General features: G+C 52.7%; 1 protein-coding gene across 2 annotated transcripts in view; it reads left to right on the top strand.

Annotated features, from left to right (window-relative positions):
• SNAP47 (synaptosome associated protein 47) overlaps window positions 1–22831 on the top strand; it is a 472457-nt gene that overhangs the window by 249599 nt on the left and 200027 nt on the right. For both annotated transcript variants that reach the window (XM_069647081.1, XM_069647082.1), the window contains exon 4: window positions 7303–7329. In XM_069647081.1, the coding sequence (XP_069503182.1) occupies window positions 7303–7329 (27 nt within the window). The remainder of the gene's footprint in view (window positions 1–7302; window positions 7330–22831) is intronic.

The raw sequence follows: 22831 nt of genomic DNA, 5'->3' as shown, positions 1-22831 counted from the left end.
TAAGATCCTGCACAGGGTATACTACACTAGGACCACCCTGTATGGCTGGAGGAGGGCAACAAACCCGAACTGTCTCCGGTGTGGAGAGGAAGAAGGAACTTTCTTTCATATCCTTTGGTCATGCCCCCAGATCCACGTCTTTTGGAACGCTTGCTGCACAGAACTGTCTAGGGTACTCACTCGCTCTATCGAACAGGACCCACGGGTCCAGGTCCTTGGGGAGCCTGATGAATCCGATTCCAATAAATGGGAGAAACTGCTTTTGAATACCGTGGTGGCCCTAATGAAACGTAACATTGCACAAAAGTGGGGAGTCCCGGACCCCCCCAACCCTGGAGCAGTGGGTACTGGACTCGTGTGCCATGATGGAACGACGGATCTACAGTATGAGAGGATGCCCAACTAAAGCATCCAAAATATCGGGGAAATGAGAAGAATATGGGCCCTGAAGGCCAGACGCTGGTAGTCATCGTATGACTGGCTTGAGAGCAGGCCGGGGGGGAGGACCGATGGTGGCCGGTGACATTAATAATTGGCAGAGCTTTGACGGGGGATACTGTTCTGTAATGCTTTTGCTGTCCTTTTCTTTTGTTTTTGTTTTCTTGTTTTGTGGTTGTTTCGACCTTGTTATGAAAAACAATAAAATGTTTTATTTTTTAAAAAAAAGTAGAGTTCTAAGGACCTGTCTGGGGGAATGCAATTCTTTCCTAATTGCCTGTCACTCAATCTCAGGCATAGAGCATCCTGCTCACTTTGTGATAATCACAGGGATATATAGCCCAATTTGCTTCATGACTTTGCCTACCAGCAAGTACTTCTCCCTCCTCTCCTTTCAGTATGTCAGGCTCTGATATTATCACGCTGTAACTGCAAGTCTCCATCCCGGGCAAATGTAGATCCCAATGCATTTGGCTTTGGGCCTCTGCAGACAGCCACTGTGCATACATAATTATTATATATACATTGCAGCTTCCCATATTGAGGTAATAACATTGTCAACTACAACATGTCGTAGCTGAGGTCTTCTTGGAATCCCATCACCACCAGCAAGACTTGCTGCACATGGTGGCAGATAACCAGGTGTCCACTCTCCTGTCACGATCCCCTCCTCTCCAACTGAGTGTTGGAGAGAATTATTAGAAACATGTGGTGCCCCAACAAACATTAGTACATTACAGCTTCTCACTCCACGCCCCTTTCTTGATAACCTCCTTCGAATGGATTGTGTTCTCCCACGTATTCCTCATCTTGTGATAAATTGTTATCTCCAGCTGCGCTGATTCGTAAAAAAAAATTCTCGGCAGAGGGCGCTGTGCTCAAGGTTGTGGCATCGATTGTCCCTCGACGTACTCCGTACTGTGTCGACGTCACCGATGGTATAAATACCTCGAGCCGCGCCCGTTGCTTCAGTTCCGTTTTTCCGATCGCTTTGCTATCGAGAACGGCACGCTTCTATTTTCTGTGAAGAAAATGTCGTCACCTTCGACACCTTCGACACCCAGGACTGGGCTTAAAAAGTGTGCAGATTGTGGATCTAAGATGTCGATCACCGATCCCCCACGGGATTTGTCTATGGTGTCTCGGTTCCAGTCACCGAATTGACGACTGTGGGTCCTGCCAATCGATGACCGAAAAAGCTCTTCGTGAGAGGAGAGGTAAACTGTCGTTGGGGAGGTAGGCTTCAAAAAAGGTTTCGTCTAAAAGTCATAAGAAGACAACTGGTTCTAAGGAATCGGATCGACATAGGCACTCAAAGAGATCTCGATATAGGAGTAGATCGAGACACTCTTCGTCGTCATCGAAGAAAATGAAGGAGACATAGATCTCCCTCATCATCATCTTCTTCTTCAGAGTCGACCGAAGAAATTTGTTGTCCGACTAAATCGGATTCTCCCAGTAAGTGGGAAGAATTCTGCAAAAAGATGATGGAGGTTTTTGAGAATGCGGCCCCGACCCCCTCGAAAGACCCTCGAAAAAGCCATAACCCTAAAGTCGTTCCATTGGACGACAAAGGGAAGTCCAAGGCTACCATGGTTAAGACCAGTAGCGTCGAGGAATCCAAAAAACCTCGAGTCGACGTAAAACCGTCAAAGACTCTTCGAGAGTCGAGCACATCTCCAGTGCCGTATAAGAAACACAAGTCGTCGAAGACTTCGACAATTTCGTCGACGCCCTCGACGTCGATAATTTCGACGCCAAAGCCAGATGCGTCATCGACGCCATTATCTTCGAAGACAACCTCAAAAACCTCGAGAGATTTACATTTTTCTTCGAAGCAGATGGAAGAGGAAGAAAGGAGATTCACTCCTTTACCAGATCAGATTTTTTCAAATCTATGTCAGCAATCTATGAAGAGTCTGCTTCAGAAGAAGACAATGTTTCTCCTTTGTACTTATGGTACAAGACAAGTTCCTGAAGAACTCATTGACCAGGAATCTAGAATGAGAGACCTGAGTGATACTTTACATTCTGCCAGTGGAGTTGACACATCCCCAGAATTAGAGTTCGCCAAATCTGATCCTGCAGAACATGCAGATGCTGGGTACAGGGGTCTTATGACCAGAGTAGTTGAATATATGGGTTGGGGTAATACTTCACCCATTTTTGAACAAGATGACATGACTGATATAATCGTCAAGGGACCTCAGAAAGATCCTGTTCTCCCTTTTCACGGGGCCTTTCAAAGGACTGTAGAGAAAAACTGGGAGAAACCAGAAACTATTGCTGCTGCAGACAGCACTTTTCCAAGAAAATATAGACCAGCTGGAACGGATCCTGAATATTTGAATAAACATCCGACTCCAGAGAGTTTAGTTATTCAGGCAGCATCTACTTCAAAACAAACTGCTTATCCAACTATTCCTCCAGATAGAGAGGATAAAAAAATTGATGCTTGGGCACGTAAAGTTTTCACGTCAGGCAGTATGGCACTCAAGTCGGCAAATGTCACCTGTACCCTAGCCAGGTTTACCCATACCCTGTGGGACTGTATTTTGGTGGCGGCTGATCATATTCCGGAAGGCGAGGAAAGGGAAGGCTTCCTGAATATAGTCAAAGACGGGAAGGAGGCAATAGGGGAATGTCTCCAGTCTGGACTGGATACTGCGGATAGCATCAGCAGATCCATGGCTGCAAGCGTTGTGCTACGCAGATTTGCGTGGTTGAGGAAGTCGGGATTTGCACCGGACGTGCAATCTAGACTCCTCAACATGCCCTTTGATGGCTCGAGGCTCTTTGGCAGAAAGGCTGATGAAAGCCTAGAAAAACTTCAGACCTCGAAAGCGGCAGCTACATAATTTAGCGCCTCTTTGCGCCAGCCTCTAAAACCCTATTCCGCCTCATCTTCCTGGAGGGGTCGTTCTTTTCGCTACTACTCTTCTTTTGGTAGAGGAAGAGGACAGGCTTCTCAAAGGGGCAAAAGAAACTTCCCTCGTGGGGCACGAGGAAGAGGTGCAAAATCAGCCTCCGGAGCGCCATCTGTACCCTCAGCCACTCCTGCAGCCGCCTCCAAATCCCTCTGAGACCTTGTTACACAAAACACCAGTGGGAGGCAGGATCTCTCAGCATCTGAAGGAATGGCGGGGCATTACCTCAGATGCTTGGGCACTGGAAACAGTAGCCCAAGGTTACTGCCTCCCCTTCCTAAAAAGGCCTCAGAATCATCTTCCGGGAGTCAACTCCGTCAAAATTCCGGATCCGCTCCTGTTGCAGGAAATTTTAACCCTGCTAGAGAAAGGTGCCATAGAACCGGTACCTGTAGCGGAGAGGAACAGGGGTTGGTACTCACCATATTTTCTCATCCCCAAAAAGGACGGAGGACTGAGACCCATCTTGGACTTGAGAAACTTGAACAAGTTCCTCAGGAAGGACAAGTTCAAGATGGTGACTCTCTCTTAGATCCTTCAGGCTCTCCAACTCCAAGATTGGTTGGTATCATTGGACCTTCAGGATGCTTACTTTCATGTGCCAATCCATCCAAAGCACAGAAAGTACCTGAGGTTCGCGATTGGCAATTCTCATTATCAGTTTCGAGTTCTGCCATTCGGGTTGACCTCCGCCCCGAGGGTTTTCACCAAACTGTTAGCGGTTGTGGCAGCAAGTCTCAGGAGAGGAGGTATTCACATATATCCCTACCTGGACAACTGGTTGATCAGAGCAAGTTCGCCAGAACAAGCTCAAGAACATCTTTCGATCACCTGCCACTTCCTCCACAAACTGGGCTTCTCCCTCAATTTCAAGAAGTCCCACATGATACCATCCCAGAAACTCCAATTTATCGGAGCAGTCTTGGACACTTCATCGGGAAAAGCCTCGCCTCCCGAAGTGAGAGCTCTCCACATCCAGCAGATGGTAACGAAGTTTCAGAATGCCCAACATCTACCGGCCTTCGATTTTCTCAGGTTGCTCGGCCTCATGGCATCCTGCATTTTCCTAGTACCAGAGGCCAGGTTGAGAATGAGATCCCTTCAATGGGCTCTCAGAACTCAGTGGTCCCAGTTCTCAGGGAATATGTCGGATCTTCTGCAAGTCCCGAGCGCAGTTGCTCAGGATCTTCTATGGTGGGCTTGCAACGACAACATTCTCAGGGGAGAGTCCTTTTGGCAACCATGGCCGGAGATAACTGTAGTGACGGACGCCTCACTCACAGGGTGGGGAGCACACACCAACGATCTGACAATCAGCGTTCGTTGGTCTCCATCGGAGTCCAAACTACATATCAACCTGTTGGAGCTGAGGGCAATCAGACTAGCTCTGAAGGCCTTTCTGCCCTCTGTACAGGGAAAGAATGTCCTGATAATGACGGACAATACAGTGGCCATGTACTATCTCAACAAGAGAGGAGGTGTAGGGTCACTGCCACTGTGCAGAGAAGCAATGCAGCTCTGGTTCTGGGCAACAAGAGAAGAAATCTCTCTGTCGGCAATTCACCTAGCCGGAGAGAAGAACACGGCGGCAGACGCTCTGAGCAGGCAGAGCACGGTCTCTCACGAGTGGGAGCTGGCTCAGGAAGTCCTTCTGGAGATCTTCGCCCTTTGGGGAACCCCTCAAGTGGAGCTGTTTGCCACCGCGATCAACCGGAAGTGCGATCAGTACTGCTCAAGGGAATTTCCTCAAAGAGGAGCTCTGGGAGACGCATTCGTAGTGGAGTGGAAGATTCCACTGCTGTACGCGTTTCCCCCAGTCCCCATGATTCCTCAAGTAATCAGGAGGTTGAGAAAGTTCAGGAAGACCATGATCCTAATTGCCCCGGATTGGGCCAGGAGAACGTGGTACCCGGACCTTCTAGACATGTCCATCTGCCCTCCAATACGTCTTCCGCAAAGAGAGGATCTTCTCTCACAAGAGGAAGGTCGGGTTCTCCATCCAGAGGTCAAGACACTCAACCTTCACGCATGGTTTCTGAGAGGTTGAGATACAAGGATTGGGATCTTCCGGATGACGTAATGGAAATCTTGCTTTCGGCCAGAAGACCAGCAACCAAGTCTTTGTACCGATGTCGCTGGAATAGGTTTAGTAACTGGTGCAAAGACAAGGATGTGGACCCTTTTCAGTGTGGCACCACAATGGTGCTTTATTTCCTGTTACATCTAGCCAATCTGGGGCTCCAGATAGGAACAATCAAAGGATACCTTGCTGCGCTGTCCATTTTCAAGCGCTCCTCGGAAGAGGTTTCATATTTCAAAATACCGTTAATAATTCAATTCTTAAAGGGGCTTACTAATGTATACCCTCCAATACCTTTTCATGTACCAACTTGGGACTTAAATTTAGTATTAAAATTCTTGACTTGCATACCCTTTGAGCCTCTGCACTCATGTCCATTGAGGATTTTGACTCTAAAAACTGTCCTCCTTGTGGCCCTATCATCAGCCCGCAGGGTTAGCGAACTTCAGGCTCTCTCATGCAAACCACCATATACTATTTTTTATAAGAATAAGGTAGTCCTTAAAGTTAAACCTTCGTTCTTGCCAAAAGTAGTCTCGGACTTCCATTTGTCACAAAAAATAGTACTACCAACTTTTTATCCTCCTCCTCATCTGGGCAAGGAAGAGGAGAGATTACACAGACTAGATCCCAAGAGGGCTCTGAGTTTTTACATCTCAAGGATGGCTAAATTGAGACAAGATGGCCAACTATTTGTGGGTTATACTGGTCATAAATTAGGCTTATCTGTAACAAAACAGACCATTTCCCGCTGGATCATATTAGCCATAGTTGAATGCTACAGATTAGCAGGAAAAGAACCACCAGATGGGCTTCATGCCCATTCTACAAGGGGAATGGCTACTTCTGCGGCTCTAAAGAGGGGAGTCCCGGCAGCAGATATTTGTGCAGCTGCAACCTGGAAAACCATGCATACTTTTGTTAAACATTATTGTTTGGACACTGCCTCCTCTAACGAGGGTTTATTTGCAAGGGCAGTTCTGCATTCTGTCCACGAAAACTGAAATTAGTATTCCCACCTCCAAAAATTGATACTGCTATGGGAGCCTATCACAAGATGAGGAATACGTGGGAGGACACAATCCATTCGAAGAACAAGTTACTTACCAACTGTAACGTTCTTTCGACTGGATGTTCCTCCCACGTATTCCTCATCGACCCTCCCATCCTACCCCACAGTACAGTTTACGTTTTCTTACACTTTCCTCTCACGAAGAATGTATCGGTCATGGGACACGCCTGGGTGTTATATATATATATATAATATATATATATATTAATTTCATTGAAAAAACAGAACTGAAGCAACGGGCGCGGCTCGAGGTATTTATACCATCGGTGACGTCGACAGAGTACAGAGTACGTCGAGGGACAATCGACGCCACGACCTCGAGCACAGCGCCCTCTGCCGAGAATTTATTTTTCCAAAGCAGCGAAGCTGGAGATAACGATTTATCACAAGATGAGGAATACGTGGGAGGAACATCCAGTCGAAAGAACGTTACAGTTGGTAAGTAACTTGTTCTTCTCTCCAACTGAGTGTTCTGTAGTTATCTTTTGGCAGTAGGTAATCTGCATATGGTAAATATTAGAATTATGTTCCATATAATATTTTATTTTTAGCAGTTTATGTATAGAACTGCTCAATGATGATTTTCTCTGTGCCATTTTGAATATAATGGGGTTTGAATTTAATGGATACAAGCAATTTCAAATATAATAAAAATTAAGTGGAACAGTAGGGATGGCAAAAGGGAAATTGATGTGTCCTTGTCCTAAATTGCACATTATATTATGCCCTTTCCTTCTTCCAGTATCTGTTTTAACAGTAACACATTTTTGTTTCTATGTTAACAGGTCAACTGCCAAACTTACTTGACAAAGGTAAGATGTTAATTTTATTTTCAAATTAAATTATCACATTTTGAGTTTGCGTCTTTAGCAAAAGCCAAGCATGATGAAAAAGGTTAAAGGCATTGAAGGTGTATTTAGAGTAGGAGGAGGAAATATAGTTACATAGTTGGGTGTAAATAGTTTCAAAAATGCTGCTCGACTTGTTAACTTTTCTTTTTTGGGAATATTTGAGTATATGGAGCTTCACTCTTGTGAAGGAATGGAGCAGTTTTCATCTTCAAATGTCAACGGCTTATCTAACAAGGGTGTGGTATTGCAAGATACCCTTTGCCACTAATCCTCAATGAGAAACTACCCTGAGCTAGGTTAATGCATAGCCATTTCATTGTGATTGTGGATCTGGCCAATTACATGGGGGAGGGGGGTGGTGGGTGGATATGGAGCACTTGATGTAGTGATAAATGGAGGTGAAGGAGTGTTGGTGGGAATTGAAAACAAAGTTGAGGGAAGGTAATAAAAGGAAACTGCACAATAATTAATGGATTGCCTTCTTGGCCGCAAACCCTAAATAGGGGTTCCAAGGGTGTTAAACAGAATAGTAGATGTAAACCCCTTTAAGTGTCTCTCTTGGCCTTGGCTGACCTTACCTGGTTAGTTTCCGAGGTTCTATCCCTTGTTTTACTTCACCTGGGTCTAAGGATTAATGGGTTTAAGGGTTATACCAACTAAAACATAAAAGTGGAGTCTCTAGAGGTTGGAGAAGTAGCCTGGAATAACGCTTTATACTAAGAGCTCCTTCTGTCCTTTTGATTAAATGACTTCTGCTCTCTAGGAGTATAAGAATGAGTAGTGGCTAAACCCTGTGCTTAGCCCACACACTACTACAAACCAACATTGATAATCGTAAAGGTAAAACGGGCACAACCAAGAGATGTCCCTCCTTCACCACTTGTGTTAACCTGGGCCAAGGGAAGGCTATACTCTTCGATGGGGTGTTAATGTGATCACAATAGCCACCTGCGATGAATTGGATTCTGCTCTGAAGGAGTACAAGGATGAGTAGGGGTGAAATGCCCGCTCAGCCCTCCCACTTCTACAAACCAAGAGCCAAAACAGTCATGAAGGTAAAACAGGCACAGTTAAGAGATGTACCTCCTTCGACTTTTGAGGTAACGTGGACCTAGGTAAGCCTATGCTCTTAAGAGGCATTTAAATATGATGCTCTGCATAGTCCAACATCTAGTGGTAGTCACGGAGTAGTGCAAGATTTGTTTTCGAAACTCGAAAACGGACGTTGACAGGGCATGTTAGTAATACTATCCCTAGTGTGACGTGTACTGTACCCATGGTTCTTCACTCGTCGAGTTCCCTCAGATTGTTTTATTCCGCCATCGTAGTCGGTAGCACATTGTGGAGTTCATTTCAGGCTGATGCCTTTTATTAGTTCAAGTTTATTCTTAGACTTCTTCTTTTCTTTACTGTCCCCTTGTTTCCGCAGCATCATCCAACTGTTCGACCCTCGGCGAACAGATCAATCGTCGATGACGCCTGACTGGCTCGATCTGACACGGCCTTCACGGGCCTCTTCGGGCCTCGGTCCTTACAGTAGGGAGAGCGGGAGAGGTCTTGTATAGCTAATCTATTTAGAGAATGCATATTCTCACATCCCAGTTTCCTTTGTCATCAAACTGTCCGTTCCATTTATTATGGAAAACGCCCCTTTTACATTTTGCCCTTCCTGTCATAGAAAGTTCCCTTGGGAGGATACACACTGAGTGTGCAACTGCTGTCTCCCTAGGGACCACCCAGAAAAGCTTTGCAAGTCCTGCAAACATTTCTCTTAAAGACGGCCAGACCAAGCTCTGGGCCATCCACGCCATGCAGGCCGCAGCCTCCATCGATGTGACGGCGAAATCCAGTGAGGGCAGTATCAAGGTCCCTAGTGATGCCAAAGGTGACCGAGGTTCATCAGAACCCCATGTGTGAGCCCCAATTCCACTAAGCAGGCCAACAGCTCTGTGACAGAGACGATACCTAGCGGCCATAGCACATACACTTTCAAAATCGTCAACCGTTGAAGCCCACACGGTGTCCACGAAGAAAGCCTCTCGATCTTCCCTGTTCTCTGGACCATCGCTTATGCCTTTGCCTCATGACAGGCCTCCGAAACTGGCCACGAAAGTCGGTTTGGACACTGATCATAAAAAAGCCCTCCTTTCGGACGCCAAAAAACAGGTTGCGAAAGGCGCATCAGCGTCTCCCAAACACACACCCAAAATGCTGGAACTTATTAATCCTCAACGCCTTTGCATCCCCAGACCTCGGGGTCCCATGATATGGGTTTCTCCTCACCTGCAGATACACTCACAGGGGCTATGCAACACAAGGAGCAGGCACCCTCCCATACCACCTCTACCCCTTCATGTTTTCCACCCTCCTAGGAGTGGACCCATGAACAATTCAACAAGGTTATGAAAAGAATGTCATGCTTTGTTGACTTCATGGACAGGCACCCCGAAGAACTTACATCCATGGAGACGACTCCCAGTTAGGGGCTGAAGAGCATCAATCCCCTGCAAAAAACCACATCTTGACACACGAAAGCCCAGCACTTTTTCCCAGGGTCCTCCAGCCTACCTCTATCAACATGCTCTCAAGACAGATATGCTATCGATCCCTCAGGGTCTTAAGACCCCAACTCTTAAGGAGACGAGGGAGATCAATACAGTCAGGACCAGTACTGTGATTACGACATCTATGTCATCCAGTCACCTGACCACCATGATCAGCCTGTAGCAGATTCACCTGTAGATAATCAGCTTTAATACAACAAACTGCCCCTGAAGGCTGCTCAACATTACAATATCAACGCCCAAGAGGCACTAGGAGACAAAGACTTTGTAGAGGACATTCTTGGCAACAAAGAATCCGCCACTCAGTTTATTCCACTGTTACAATCCATACAAAGACGTATGGAGCCCTCCTTACTTATGCCTAACCTTACATGGGTGGCTAACCCTAGAATTGAACAATTATTCAGGCTAGTGTCCACAGACTCCCTGTACATTAGGGGTCAGCTAAAACCTGAATCACTTGTCGTCACCACTAATGGGAAGAGGTCTGGTACTTCCCTGGCAGCGACTGAAGCCCTGCCAGATAAAGAGAGTAAACAAATTCTACACTTTCAGAAGGAAGGTTGCATCCTCAGCGGCATATCAGGCTAGAATTACAATTAATTCCACCCTCCTATCTAGTTATGGCTCCCATAAGTGGGATGAGTTGCAACACCAGGTTGAGGCGGTTCCAGAACCCCTAAAATCACAACTACTAAGCACCATCTCAGAAGGCAATGTGAGAAACCTGAAGGTGTCTTCCTGACTACTCCCCGGGGATCTGTCATCCAGGTAGCCAGAACACAGCCATCGCTATTGGATCCAGTTCCTGGGGGCGGACCAGTGCGGGAGGATCACCTGGATGGGGGGTCCTCAGGGAAGTGGAAGTTGGACACTGACGGCTATCCCCCTTCTTATAACACCTTTTCCCTGATCCTATCATGTAGGATACTCAAACACTCTACCATCCGCTCCCCTTTTCCGACATGAACACTTTTGCACACTGTTAGGAAAGATTTCATATTTGAATGTAATTTTCCCTCCATGTGTCAACCCCCAAACATTTTGCTACTGTTTTACACCTTGATCTAAACTTTGCCAGAGAAGTGCAGCCCTCCGCCGCACTCCTCTGGGCTTTCACTCAATTCTTATGGGGAAACTGACATGCCCTTAAGACAGTCAGTACTGGGAGACTTTGTTTCCCTTAGTCCTTTCCTCATGTTGCAGCTTTTTGTGCAACATGTAACAAGAGTGCAATGTAACTTACTTTACTGCACTCTTGGGTTTCTAGTCATTCCAAAGGCCCTAGAAACTCTCGCTGGACTTATTATGAACTGTGCAGGTGTGTCACGGACAGGACTGGTGGCAGCTATCATTTATCTTATGTTTTGAACCCTTTTTTGCCATGTTATCCGCGCTTACCGCGTTTGGCACGAATAGGTGGCCTCGCTCCAAAATGGCCATGCCACGCGGTTCTTTGTCCTGTCCTTTGGCCATCTTGCGCCTTCACCTTCCCCAGGTCGAGCTGACCCGGGTCAGTCCTTATTTGGTCATGCACTTTCCCGCGAAACCCAAAGCTTTTGCGGGCTTCTGCATGCCTTGTGTGTTTGCCTCCAGGATGTGGGCTGGGATGTCTGTTCCCAATACACATCCTGGGTGCCAGAGAGTCAGGAGTGTCCTGAATGCCTGGGACCACCGTGGTCCGTGATTGGTCCACGTATGGAGTGAGTGATTGTGAGCAGATCTCCCATTGGGTCCTCTCTGTTTTGGCACGAAGGGAACTTTGGATAGGAGGAGGTCGAAAACACCACTACCATGTCGATCTCCCGAGTTCACACCGAACAAGGGATAAGGAGCCAAGTATCCTGCAACAAGATGCAGAGTTGAGGAACCGCTGGTGACCCGCTGGAAGGTTTGGCACCCTGAGCCCGCTGTTGTCCTGCGAGACCCCTCTGCATCTGATCGTCCTAGAAGGTCTGCGAAGGCGCTTCGACCCATTGGAATAGTGGGACCAACTATTCTCGGCACCTTCATCAAACCCTGCAAGTAAGCCTCTTCGGAAGTGTCCCTGGGCCAACCAGTGGGCTGACCAGCTTACACGGGACGTTTGCTCTGTCACCGCCGCCGTTTCAGGGAAGCCCTCGAAACTTGGCCTACTGCTAGCTCTGTGTCCCCGGCACCCTCACACCGAATTTCGTACACTTGGCATTCCCAGTTCTGAAGTGAGACGAGTGCGCCCGGACCAGAGCAAACGTGGTTGCCGTGTTTCCCTGCTGCGGTATCGACCTGTGCACGTGTGCTGCATTTGTGACCCCCTCGACCCTGAATCCTGCTACCGCGGAATCTACACGGTGTCAAGACGTCCTGATTGTCGCATCCGAACCTGCCAGCAACGTGAACTGAACTGGCGAAGTCTGGGTCTGCCTGAGTAGGGGATCTGTGAGTAGTCCATACCCCAACCAGTGGCCCCTAGCGCAGGAACCCATTAACGCTGTTGCGAAATAGCGGATCCATCCCGCACTCTCACCCTGCCTCTGCCCGCAAGCGGAGGTCTTGCTTGAGTAGTGGGGACTTGTTCTTGATCGCTTCATCCACCTTCCTGAACTGTCAGAGACCCTTGAAGAGACCCTATTTTGTCCATTGGCACAGGCGCGTGCAGGTACTATTGAGCATAAGGCTCCCCTCTTCGTAGGGCTTGGACTGCCTCCTAGTTAGGTGTATTTCTGATGTCGAACTGGGTCTAACGATTACTTGCAATGCCTGTTTTCCTCCCCACCTAGGTGGTCTACATATTCAGTGCTCTTAACTCCTTAGACCCCTCGGTCTTGTATATATATTGTATTGATTGTGATGTGTTGGTTTACTTTAGTATTATTGTGATTCTTTGCTATGGTCGATGTTACAAAGGCCTTGTAATGTGTCTATATTTTTTATATAACACCTGTCTGGAGTAATTTGTAAGTGTCCTTGCTTTGAGAGCTCATTGAGGTCTTTCAGTCACCCTCACCCCTCTTGAGACTTAGTCTTGACCGCCGCTATCGCTACCCTGATTGGTCTGGCTTGTCCAGAGGTTACCCTGTTCCAAGAAACTAAGCTGGCCTTCTGAACCTCTGCCCCTCCAGGTCAGAGTTCAGAAATCCATTTTAACACACACCACGAAAGACGACGGACAAACACCAGAGCCGTTTGACTGACCTGACACAAGGGTCAGGCAAAGTCAGGCAACTGACCATAATCACACACACCTGTTGGCCCTTTCCCTTCACCACAGGGATAAAGCATGGAGCACGAGAGCCCACTACGAGCAAGACAGACCGCACGAAGAGAGCTATCCAAGCAAAGCAGTTCAAGACTGGGAGACAGGTGGTGAGAACCGAAGGGACGATTTCTACTTTGATTCCCCTAGACACCATGGGAGTTAAACCTACCCCACCTGTAGTATTGAAGAAGAGTGATGCACATTATTTGAGAATCCTGTGTGTTCTGGGATCCTTCATCGCAATAATCATATAATATATTTATTTTGTATTATTTATTTTCAGCCCGGAAAATAAGGGGATTGATGATGGCCTCAATATCCTCTACGATGGCCATCCTTGCCTCCAGGGATTCCTTAACCTCTCAGCAGTGTCTGACACAGTGCACCACCAGACACTCACCAAACATTACCTTGTTAACCGCCACCAATTATTCCAAATGGAGTTCTACAGGAGAGAAGCAACCTTCCCTTCAAGACCCAGACCCGTGAAACCTCTGTGGAAGGAAACCTAAGACTGCGAACAATAACCAGCGCTAATGGCACTGGACCTAGTAGCAGTAATGCCTTTTGCGTTGGCGCTATCCCGGCGCAACTACCACCGGGATGCCACCAACCTTGTGATAGAACCCAATGTCACTCAAAAGGTTAGGTCTTGATTTTTTTAAGAAAGGTTAATATGGGGGAGCAGTCTAGGGTATGAAACAAATATGGACAATGCTTCTCTTCTCCCGAGAGAGGAGCCACCCCCATTGAGGCTATGGAGGTAAGCCTGCTACGCAAGCCCTAGCTAGGGGTCTGGGCAAGTGGGACCACACTCGGAGCGACTCACATTCCGGAGTGGAACTTCCAGTCCAAACCACCTTGCCTGCGTATATGGGAGTGAAAAAGACTTTAATATCTCTTACAACAACTGTATTTCACAAAGATCCTTCTTTACCTCTATTGACTGCAGGTAATGCTGAAAACCTCCTGATGGTTATGATCAAAAAGGGACACTGTTCCGTGTATCCCTGTGAAGTGCATAAGAGAAGAACAAATTGTAAAGCAAAGAGAGGCTCCTATTGAGGCGGGAGAACCGCTATGCCGAGGCAATCCTCAGCAGTATCAACGCTAGCTGAACGAGGTAAGGGTGGCGTTGTACCTGACCAAGAAGCTCAGGTTGGTGCAGCAGAGATGGAAAAACACCCATCTGATCTGGTGGCACGACTACGAAGCAGCTGTGGTGGGCCTACACGGTGTGAGGGAGCACCGGACCACGAGCCCCGCACAAGTCAGGCCATAGCTACAGAAGCCAGTAGCCATGGGGAGAGCCGATGAGGTTATGGGAGCTTAAGAAACCTGATGGAGAGTGTACCACTGAGAGGTACGAATACCTTGAGCGAAGGCTACGAGTATGCACAAACAGTATAAAAGGGAAATTTAGAGGAAGACAAATATTGTGGATAACGATTATGAAAGATATCAAGGTTATGGGGGGCCTGAAAAACCCAAGTGTGCCAAAAGAAAACTATGAAATGGGATTAGAGGAATGGAATTGTTCGCACCAAGAGACAATTTTCTTTGTTAAAAGGAGAGACTGAAATCCATAACTTAATACAAAGGCTGGAAATAATATCCTGCGGTGTAAAAGCAACTTTTTGAAGACTGAGAACAAGTCAAGCATAGGTTTGGCCAGGCAGAAGCCCTTTTGAGGCTATTAAGTAAAGCCTCTCCTTTTCCTGTTTAGTTAGGAGTTTTCTAAAGTGGTAGTCCCGGTTCTTGGATAGGATTCGCACTGGAGAACTTTGTCGGACTTTAATGTGCACCCGTAGCTTTTATTTTGCCAGGTAGTGAATGTCTCTCATAGTGATAGCGCTAGTTAGGCGTTTTGATCTTTTAATGTAAATTAAAAGCATTTTGGACATGACCCATAATCGTCCAAGTCCTCCTCCTGGTTCATCAGAGGTCCCGAAAGGGGGCTGGAACCTCTCATCAGTTCTTTTCTCATAATTTGGTTGTTCAACACTGTCGCATCATGCTTCGGTAGGCTGTCATTGTGGGTCGAACCATGTTTGAATGCAGCAAGCCGTGCTGGCAGAAGCAGCCAGCTGGCATGGAGTGCATTTTGGATTGGTAGCTCAGTGCGGTTCGAAGGCAGCAATTTAGAGATGCAGTTTGGCTGGCTCACCAGGGTCAGTTCAAAGGTCGAGTCGGTTTGAGACATTGATTTCCTCTGGATCAGGTCGACGAGGATGCGATGCTTCCAGTGGCTCGAGTCGAGGTCCGATGATTTGAAGCGTTAACCTTGATGGTCCGATGCGATGTTCAAAGAAGCAGTGGTTTGAAGTCATCCTCAATGGTGAGCTAGTGGTTGGAACTGAACAGATGATTTGCTCTGCTTGGCGTCGAGCCGGTTTGATGAATGCAGCAACAGCGGTACAAAAGAAGTAAGAAGTGCCACAGGCAGCACCATGGGTCCTGATGGTTCCAAGTGCTCAAACATGGTTGAACCACCGTTTGATGTTGGTTTGAAGCTGTAGAGCGCAGGAAACCAATTGCTTTGCTTTTTGCTGCTGTGATCCCCTACCCAGAGCCTCATGGGCAAGATAGGTCCTTGTTCTCTTCACTCGGCTAGTTAACACCTGGAGGAGTTCTTGACCTCCAATGCGGGGCCTAGGTACCAGTGCAGCTGGCAGAGAACGGCAGGTCTTGCTCCAACAACAGTTCACCCCCATAACGACCAAGGGTCCAGATTAACTTTTCCTGATGTCCGTGAAGATCCAAAAGTGAATCAAGGAATGGGTGGGTAACCACTTTATTAGAAAGGCAACAAGCCACATGGGATTGGATAAAAAGCAAGTCTGCTTTAATGGGTCAAATCCCTGTTTAGGTAAAAAGTGACTCTTGCCTTCTTGCATGAAACCCAAAGTGCTTTTTTTTGTATTTATTTTTTGTGTTTGGTTCACAAGAACCTTTACAATACCGAAGCTTTATAAACCATATTATTTCATCATAACATATCTCAGATGTTCAAGTGCAAATACAGCTACAGGTACATATACACCTATAAATATGTAACTAAAAGAATGAAATAGAACAGAAGCTTGTATAAACCATGTTATTTCATCATGACGTATCTCAGAAGTTCAAGTGCAAATACAGCTACAAGTACAGATACACATATAAACATGTAAATACAAGAATTAGATAAAACTCGGTATACACACATATATATATTACATGGCCACGTTGGTGTTTCCATAGGAAGAGCACTTTTTGGGCGGCTTATAACTTCGCTCTCCCTGGACGAATCCTCACCAAACTTTGCAAAAAAAGTGTTTGGGTCACTCTGAATTTTGGTGAGGATTCGTCCAGGGGGGCAAAGTTATAGGGGGGGGGGGTCCCAAAACTTTTTTTTTTCCCATAGACTGAATGGGAAAACAATTTTGCTCGAGTCTACAGCCCAAACCGCTGGACGGATTTTCACCAAATTTGGTCTAGGAGCAGCGGCTTGGTCCCGAAAGCGTGCTTTTGCAAATTTGGTGAAAATCCGTCCAGTAGTTTTTTTTAAAATGACCAAAAAGGAGGGCAAAAAAAATGAGTTATATGTGTGTTCGGTCTGCGGACGGACTTCCCTGTTCGCTCCGCGGACAGGATGGTGATTGGGCCAGCAGCTTGCGTGATGTCCGCGGACATCTGACGTGCTCTCTCATTGGATGCAGTGAAAGCGTGCAGTGCATCTGGCTTCAGAGACGCCCGCTATCTTTCTTTCCCGCATGAGAGGCTTTGTCAGGTCAGCAGGAGCGTGTCTGTCTCCTGTTCCTCCCACCCATGCTCATGCCCCGTGTCTGCCCCACCCCCTGCTCATGCCCTGTGTCCTTTCTGTCCCCCCCACCCCCGCTCATGCCCCGTGTGTCCTTTCTGTCCCCCCCACCCCCGCTCATGCCCCGTGTGTCCTTCCTGTCCCCCCCACCCCCGCTCATGCTCCGTGTGTCCCCTGTTCCTCCAGCCCCCCGCTCACGCCCATTGCACACGGTAGCCAGCGGAGGGCCGAGGAGCGGGTTCTGCTGCACAAACTCATGTTTTTGTTTGTCCCCCTCACCCCCGCTCATGCCCAGTGTGTCTCTCTCCCTACCCCTGCTCATGCCTCGTGTGTCTCTCTCCCTCCCCCCACCCCCCGCTCATGCCCCGTGTGTGTCTCTCCCTTCCCCCCCACCCCCCGCTCATGCACTGTGTGTCTCTCCCTCCTCCCACCCCCGCTCATGCCTCGTGTGTCTCTCCCTCCCCCCACCCCCCGCTCATGCCTCGTGTGTCTCTCCCTCCCCCCACCCCCCGCTCCTGCCTCGTGTGTCTCTCGCTCCCCCCCACCCCCCACTCATGCCTCGTGTTTCTCTCCCTCCCCCCACCCCCCACTCATGCCCCGTGTGTCTCTCTCCCTCCCCCCACCCCCCGCTCATGCCCAGTGTGTCTCTCCCCTCCCCCCACGCCCTGCTCATGCCCTGTGTCTCTCCCCTCCCCCACCCCCCGCTCATGCCCCGTGTGTCTCTCCCCTCCCCTGCTCATGCCCCGTGTGTCTATCCCCTCTCCCCCACCCCCCGCTCATGCCCCGTGTGTCTCTCTCCCTCCCCCCACTCCCCGCTCATGGCCCGTGTGTCTCTCGGCCTCTCCCCCACCCCCCACTCATGCCCCGTGTGTGTCTCTCCCTCGCCCCCACCCCCGCTAATGCCCCGTGTGTGTTTCTCCCTCCCCCCCACCCCGCTCATGCCCCGTGTGTCTCTCTCTCTCCCTCCCCCCCACTCATGCCCGTGTGTGTTTCTCCCTCCCCCCACTCATGCCCCGTGTGTGTCTCTCCCTCCCCCCCACCACCGCTCATGCCCCGTGTGTTTCTCTCCCTCCCCCCACTCCCCGCTCATGGCCCGTGTGTCTCTCTCCCTCTCCCCCACCCCCCACTCATGCCCCGTGTGTGTCTCTCCATCCCCCCACCCCCGCTAATGCCCCGTGTGTGTCTCTCCCTCCCCCCCACCCCCGCTCATGCCCCATGTGTCTCTCTCCCTCCCCCCACTCATGCCCCGTGTGTCTCTCCCTCCCCCCCACTCATGCCCCGTGTGTCTCTCTCCCTCCCCCCACCTCCTGCTCATGCCCCGTGTGTGTCTCTCCCTCGCCCCACTCATGCCCTGTGTGTCTATAACCCTCCCACCCACCCCCCGCTCATGCCCCGTGTGTGTCTCTCCCACTCCCCACCCCCCGCTCTTGCCCCGTGTGTCTCTCCCTCCCCCCACCCCCGCTCATGCCCCGTGTGTGTCTCTCCTTCTCCCCACCCCCGCTCATGCCCTGTGTCTCCTTCCCCCCCACCCCCCGCTCATGCCCTGTGTGTCTCCCTCCCCCCCACCCCCGCTCATGCCCCGTGTGTCTCCCTCCCCCCCACCCCCAGCTCATGCCCCGTGTGTCGCCCTCCCCCCACCCCCCGCTCATGCCCCGTGTGTCTCCCTCCCCCCCCACCCTCCGCTCATGCCCCGTGTGTCTCCCTCCCCCCCGCCCCCCGCTCATGCCCCGTGTGTCTCCCTCCCCCCCACTCCCCGCTCATGCCCCATATCTTTCCCTCCACACACCCCCTGCTCATGCCCCGTGTGTCTCTCCCCTCCCACCCACCCCCTGGTCATGCCCCGTGTGTCTCGCCCCTCCCACCCACCCCCTGCTCATGCCCCGTGTGTCTCTCCCCTCCCCCCATCCCCTGCTCATGCCGCGTGTATCTCTCTCCCTTCCCCCCTACCCCCTGCTCATGCCCCGTGTGTCTCTCCCCTCCGCCCCACCCCCTGCTCATGCCCCGTGTGTCTCTCCCCTCCCCCCCACCCCCTGCTCATGCCCCGTGTGTCTCTCCCCTCCCCCCCACCCCCTGCTCATGCCCCGTGTGTCTCTCCCCTCCCCCACCCCCTGCTCATGCCCCGTGTGTCTCTCCCCTCCCCCCACCCCCCGCTCATGCCCTGTGTCTCTCTCCCTCCCCCCACCGCCGCTCATGCCTCATGTGTCTCTCTACCTCCCCCCACCCCCGCTCATGCCCCGTGTGTCTCTCTCCCTCCCCCCACCCCCGCTCATGCCTCGTGTCTTTCTCCCTCCCTCCCACCCCCCGCTCATGCCCCGTGTGTCTCTCGAACTTCCCCCCACCCCCGCTCATGCCCCATGTGTGGTTCTCTCCCTCCCCCACCCCCCGCTCATGCCCCGTGTGTGTCTCTCCCTCCCCCCGCTCATGCCCCGTGTGTCTCTCTCCCTCCCCCCACCCCCGCTCCTGCCTCGTGTGTCTCTCTCCCTCTCCCCACCCCCGCTCATGCCTCGTGTGTCTCTCTCCTTCCCCCACCCCCTGCTCATGCCCCGTGTGTCTCTCTCCCTCCCCCCCACCCCCCGCTCATGCCCCGTGTTTCTCTCGAACTTCCCCCCACCCCGCTCATGCCTCGTGTGTCTCTCTCCCTCCCCCCCGCTCATGCCCCGTGTGTCTCTCCCTCCCCCCGCTCATGCCCCGTGTGTGTCTCTCCCTCCCCTCCGCTCATGCCCCGTGTGTCTCTCCCTCCCCCCACCCCCTGCTCATGCCCCGTGTGTCTCTCTCCCTCCCCCCACCCCCCGCTCATGCCTCGTGTGTCTCTCTCCCTCCCCCCACCCCCCGCTCATGCCTCGTGTGTCTCTCTCCCTCCCCCCACCCCCGCTCAAGCCCCGTGTGTCTCTCTCCCTCCCCCCACCCCCCACTCATGCCCCGTGTGTGTCTCCCTCCCCCCCACCCCCCACTCATGCCCCGTGTGTCTCTCCCTCCCCCCACCCCCCGCTCATGCCCCGTGTGTCGCCCTCCCCCGCACCCCGCTCATGCCCCATGTCTCTCTCCCTCTCCCCCCCGCTCATGCCCCGTGTGTCTCCCTCCCCCCCCACCCCCCGCTCATGCCCCGTGTGTCTCCCTCCCTCCACCCACCCCCCCGCTCATGCCCCGTGTGTGTCTCTCCCTCCCCCCGCTCATGCCCCGTGTATGTCTCTCCCTCCCCCCCGCTCATGCCCCATGTGTCTCTCTCTCTCCCTCCCCCCACCCCCTGCTCATGCCCCGTGTGTCTCTCTCCCTCCCCCCACCCCCCCGCTCATGCCCCGTGTGTGTCTCTCCCTCCCCCCGCTCATGCCCCGTGTATGTCTCTCCCTCCCCCCCGCTCATGCCCCATGTGTCTCTCTCTCTCCCTCCCCCCACCCCCTGCTCATGCCCCGTGTGTCTCTCTCCCTCCCCCCACCCCCCACTCATGCCTCGTGTGTCTCTCTCCCTCCCCCCACACCCCGCTCAAGCCCCGTGTGTCTCTCTCCCTCCCCCCACACCCCACTCATGCCCCGTGTGTGTCTCTACCCTCCCCCTCTCCCCCTGCTCATGCCCCGTGTGTCTCTCCCCTCCCCCCACCCCCTGCTCATGCCTCGTGTGTCTCTATCCCTCCCACCCACCCCCGCTCATGCCCCGTGTGTCTCCATCCCTCCCCCCACCCCCCGCTCATGCCCCGTGTCTCTCCCCTCCCCCCACCCCCGCTCATGCCCCGTTTGTCTCTCTACCTCCCGCCCACCCCTGCTCATGCCCCGTGTGTGTCTCTCCCTCCCCCCACCCCCCGCTCATGCCCCGTGTGTCTCTCCCTCCCCCCACCCCCGCTCATGCCCCGTGTGTCTCTCTACCTCCCGCCAACCCCCTGCTCATGCCCCGTGTGTCTCTCCCTCCCCCCACCCCCCGCTCATGCCCCGTGTGTCTCTCTCCCTCCCCCCACCCCCCTGCTCATACCCCATGTGTCTCTCTCCCTCCCCCCACCCCCGCTCATGCCTCGTGTCTCTCTCCCTCCCCCCACCCCCGCTCATGCCCTGTGTGTCTCTCTCCCTCGCCCCACCCCCCGCTCATGCCCAGTGTGTCTCTCTCCCTCCCCCCACTCCCTGCTCATGCTCTGTGTGTCTCTCTCCCTCCCCCCCACCCCCGCTCATGCCCTGTGTCTCTCTCCCTCCCCCCACCCCCGCTCATGCCCTGTGTGTCTCCCTCCCCCCCACCCCCGCTCATGCCTCGTGTGTCTCTCTCCCTCCCCCCACCCCCCGCTTAATCCCTGTGTGTCTCTAGTCCTCCCACCCACCCCCCGCTCATGCCCCGTGTGTCTCTAGCCCTCCCGCCCACCCCCCGCTCATGCCCCGTGTGTCTCTAGCCCTCCCGCCCACCCCCCGCTCATGCCCCGTGTGTCTCTAGCCCTCCTGCCCACCCCCCGCTCATGCCCCGTGCGTCTCCCGCCCACCCCCCGCTCATGCCCCGTGTGTCTCTAGCCCTCCTGGCCACCCCCCGTTCATGCCCCGTGTGTTTCTCTAACTCCCCCCCCACCCCTGCTCATGCCCCGTGTGTGTCTCAGACCTCCCCCCACCCCCTGCTCATGCCCTGTGTGTCTCTCCCCCCACCCCCGCTCATGCCCCGTGTGTCTCTAGCCCTCCCGCCCACCCCCCGCTCATGCCCCGTGTGTCTCTAGCCCTCACACCCACCTCCCGCTCATGCCCCGTGTGTCTCTCTCCCTCACGCCCACCCCCGCTCCTGCCCCGTGTGTCTCTCTCCCTACCGCCAACCCCCCGCTCATGCCCCGTGTGTCTCTCTCCCTCCCCCCACCCCCCGCTCATGCCCCGTGTGCCTCTCTCCCTCCCCCCACCCCCGTGTGTCTCTCTCCCTCCCGCCCACCCCCCGCTCATGCCCCGTGTCTCTCCCTCCCCCCACCCCCCGCTCATGCTCCATTTGTCTCTAGCCCTCCCGCCCACCCCCTGCTCATGCCCCATGTGTCTCTAGCCCTCCCGCCCACCCCCCGCTCATGCCCCGTGTGTCTCTAGCCCTTACACCCACCCCCCGCTCATGCTTCGTGTGTCTCTCTCCCTGCCGCCCATCCCCGCTCATGCCCCGTGTGTCTCTCTCCCTACCGCCAACCCCCCGCTCACGCCCCGTGTGTCTCTCTCCCTCCCGCCCACCCCCCGCTCATGGCCTGTGTGTCTCTCCCTCCCCCCACCCCCCGCTCATGCCCCATGTGTCTCTAGCCTTCCCGCCCACCCCCCGCTCATGCCCCATGTGTCTCTAGCCTTCCCGCCCACCCCCTGCTCATGCCCCGTGTGTCTAGCCCTCCAACCCACCCCCCGCTCATGCCTCGTGTGTCTCTCTCCCTCCACCCAACCCCCAGTCATGCCCCGTGTTTCTCTAGCCCTCCCACCCACCCCCCCGCTCAGGCCCCATGTGTCTCTAGCCCTCCCAACCACCCCCCGCTCAGGCCCTGTGTATCTCTAGCCCGCCCACCCACCCCCCGCTCACGCCCCGTGTGTCTCTAGCCCTCCCCCCACCCCCCGCTCATGCCCCGTGTGTCTCTAGCCCTCACACCCACCCCCCGCTCATGCTCCGTGTGTCTCTCTCCCTGCCGCCCAACCCCGCTCCTGCCCCGTGTGTCTCTCTCCCTACCGCCAACCCCCCGCTCAAGCCCCGTGTGTCTCTCTCCCTCCCGCCCACCCCCCGCTCATGGCCTGTGTGTCTCTCCGTCCCCCCACCCCCGCTCATGCCCCATGTGTCTCTAGCCTTCCCGCCCAGCCCCCGCTCATGCCCCATGTGTCTCTAGCCTTCCCGCCCAGCCCCTGCTCATGCCCCGTGTGTCTCTAGCCCTCCCACCCACCCCCCGCTCAT

The sequence above is a fragment of the Ambystoma mexicanum genome, chromosome 2q (assembly GCF_040938575.1).
Source record: "Ambystoma mexicanum isolate Mex_15411 chromosome 2q, UKY_AmexF1_1, whole genome shotgun sequence".
NCBI lineage: Eukaryota > Metazoa > Chordata > Amphibia > Caudata > Ambystomatidae > Ambystoma > Ambystoma mexicanum.
Note: the sequence above shows the minus strand (reverse complement) of the source record. Positions and strands in the feature narration are given on the sequence as shown.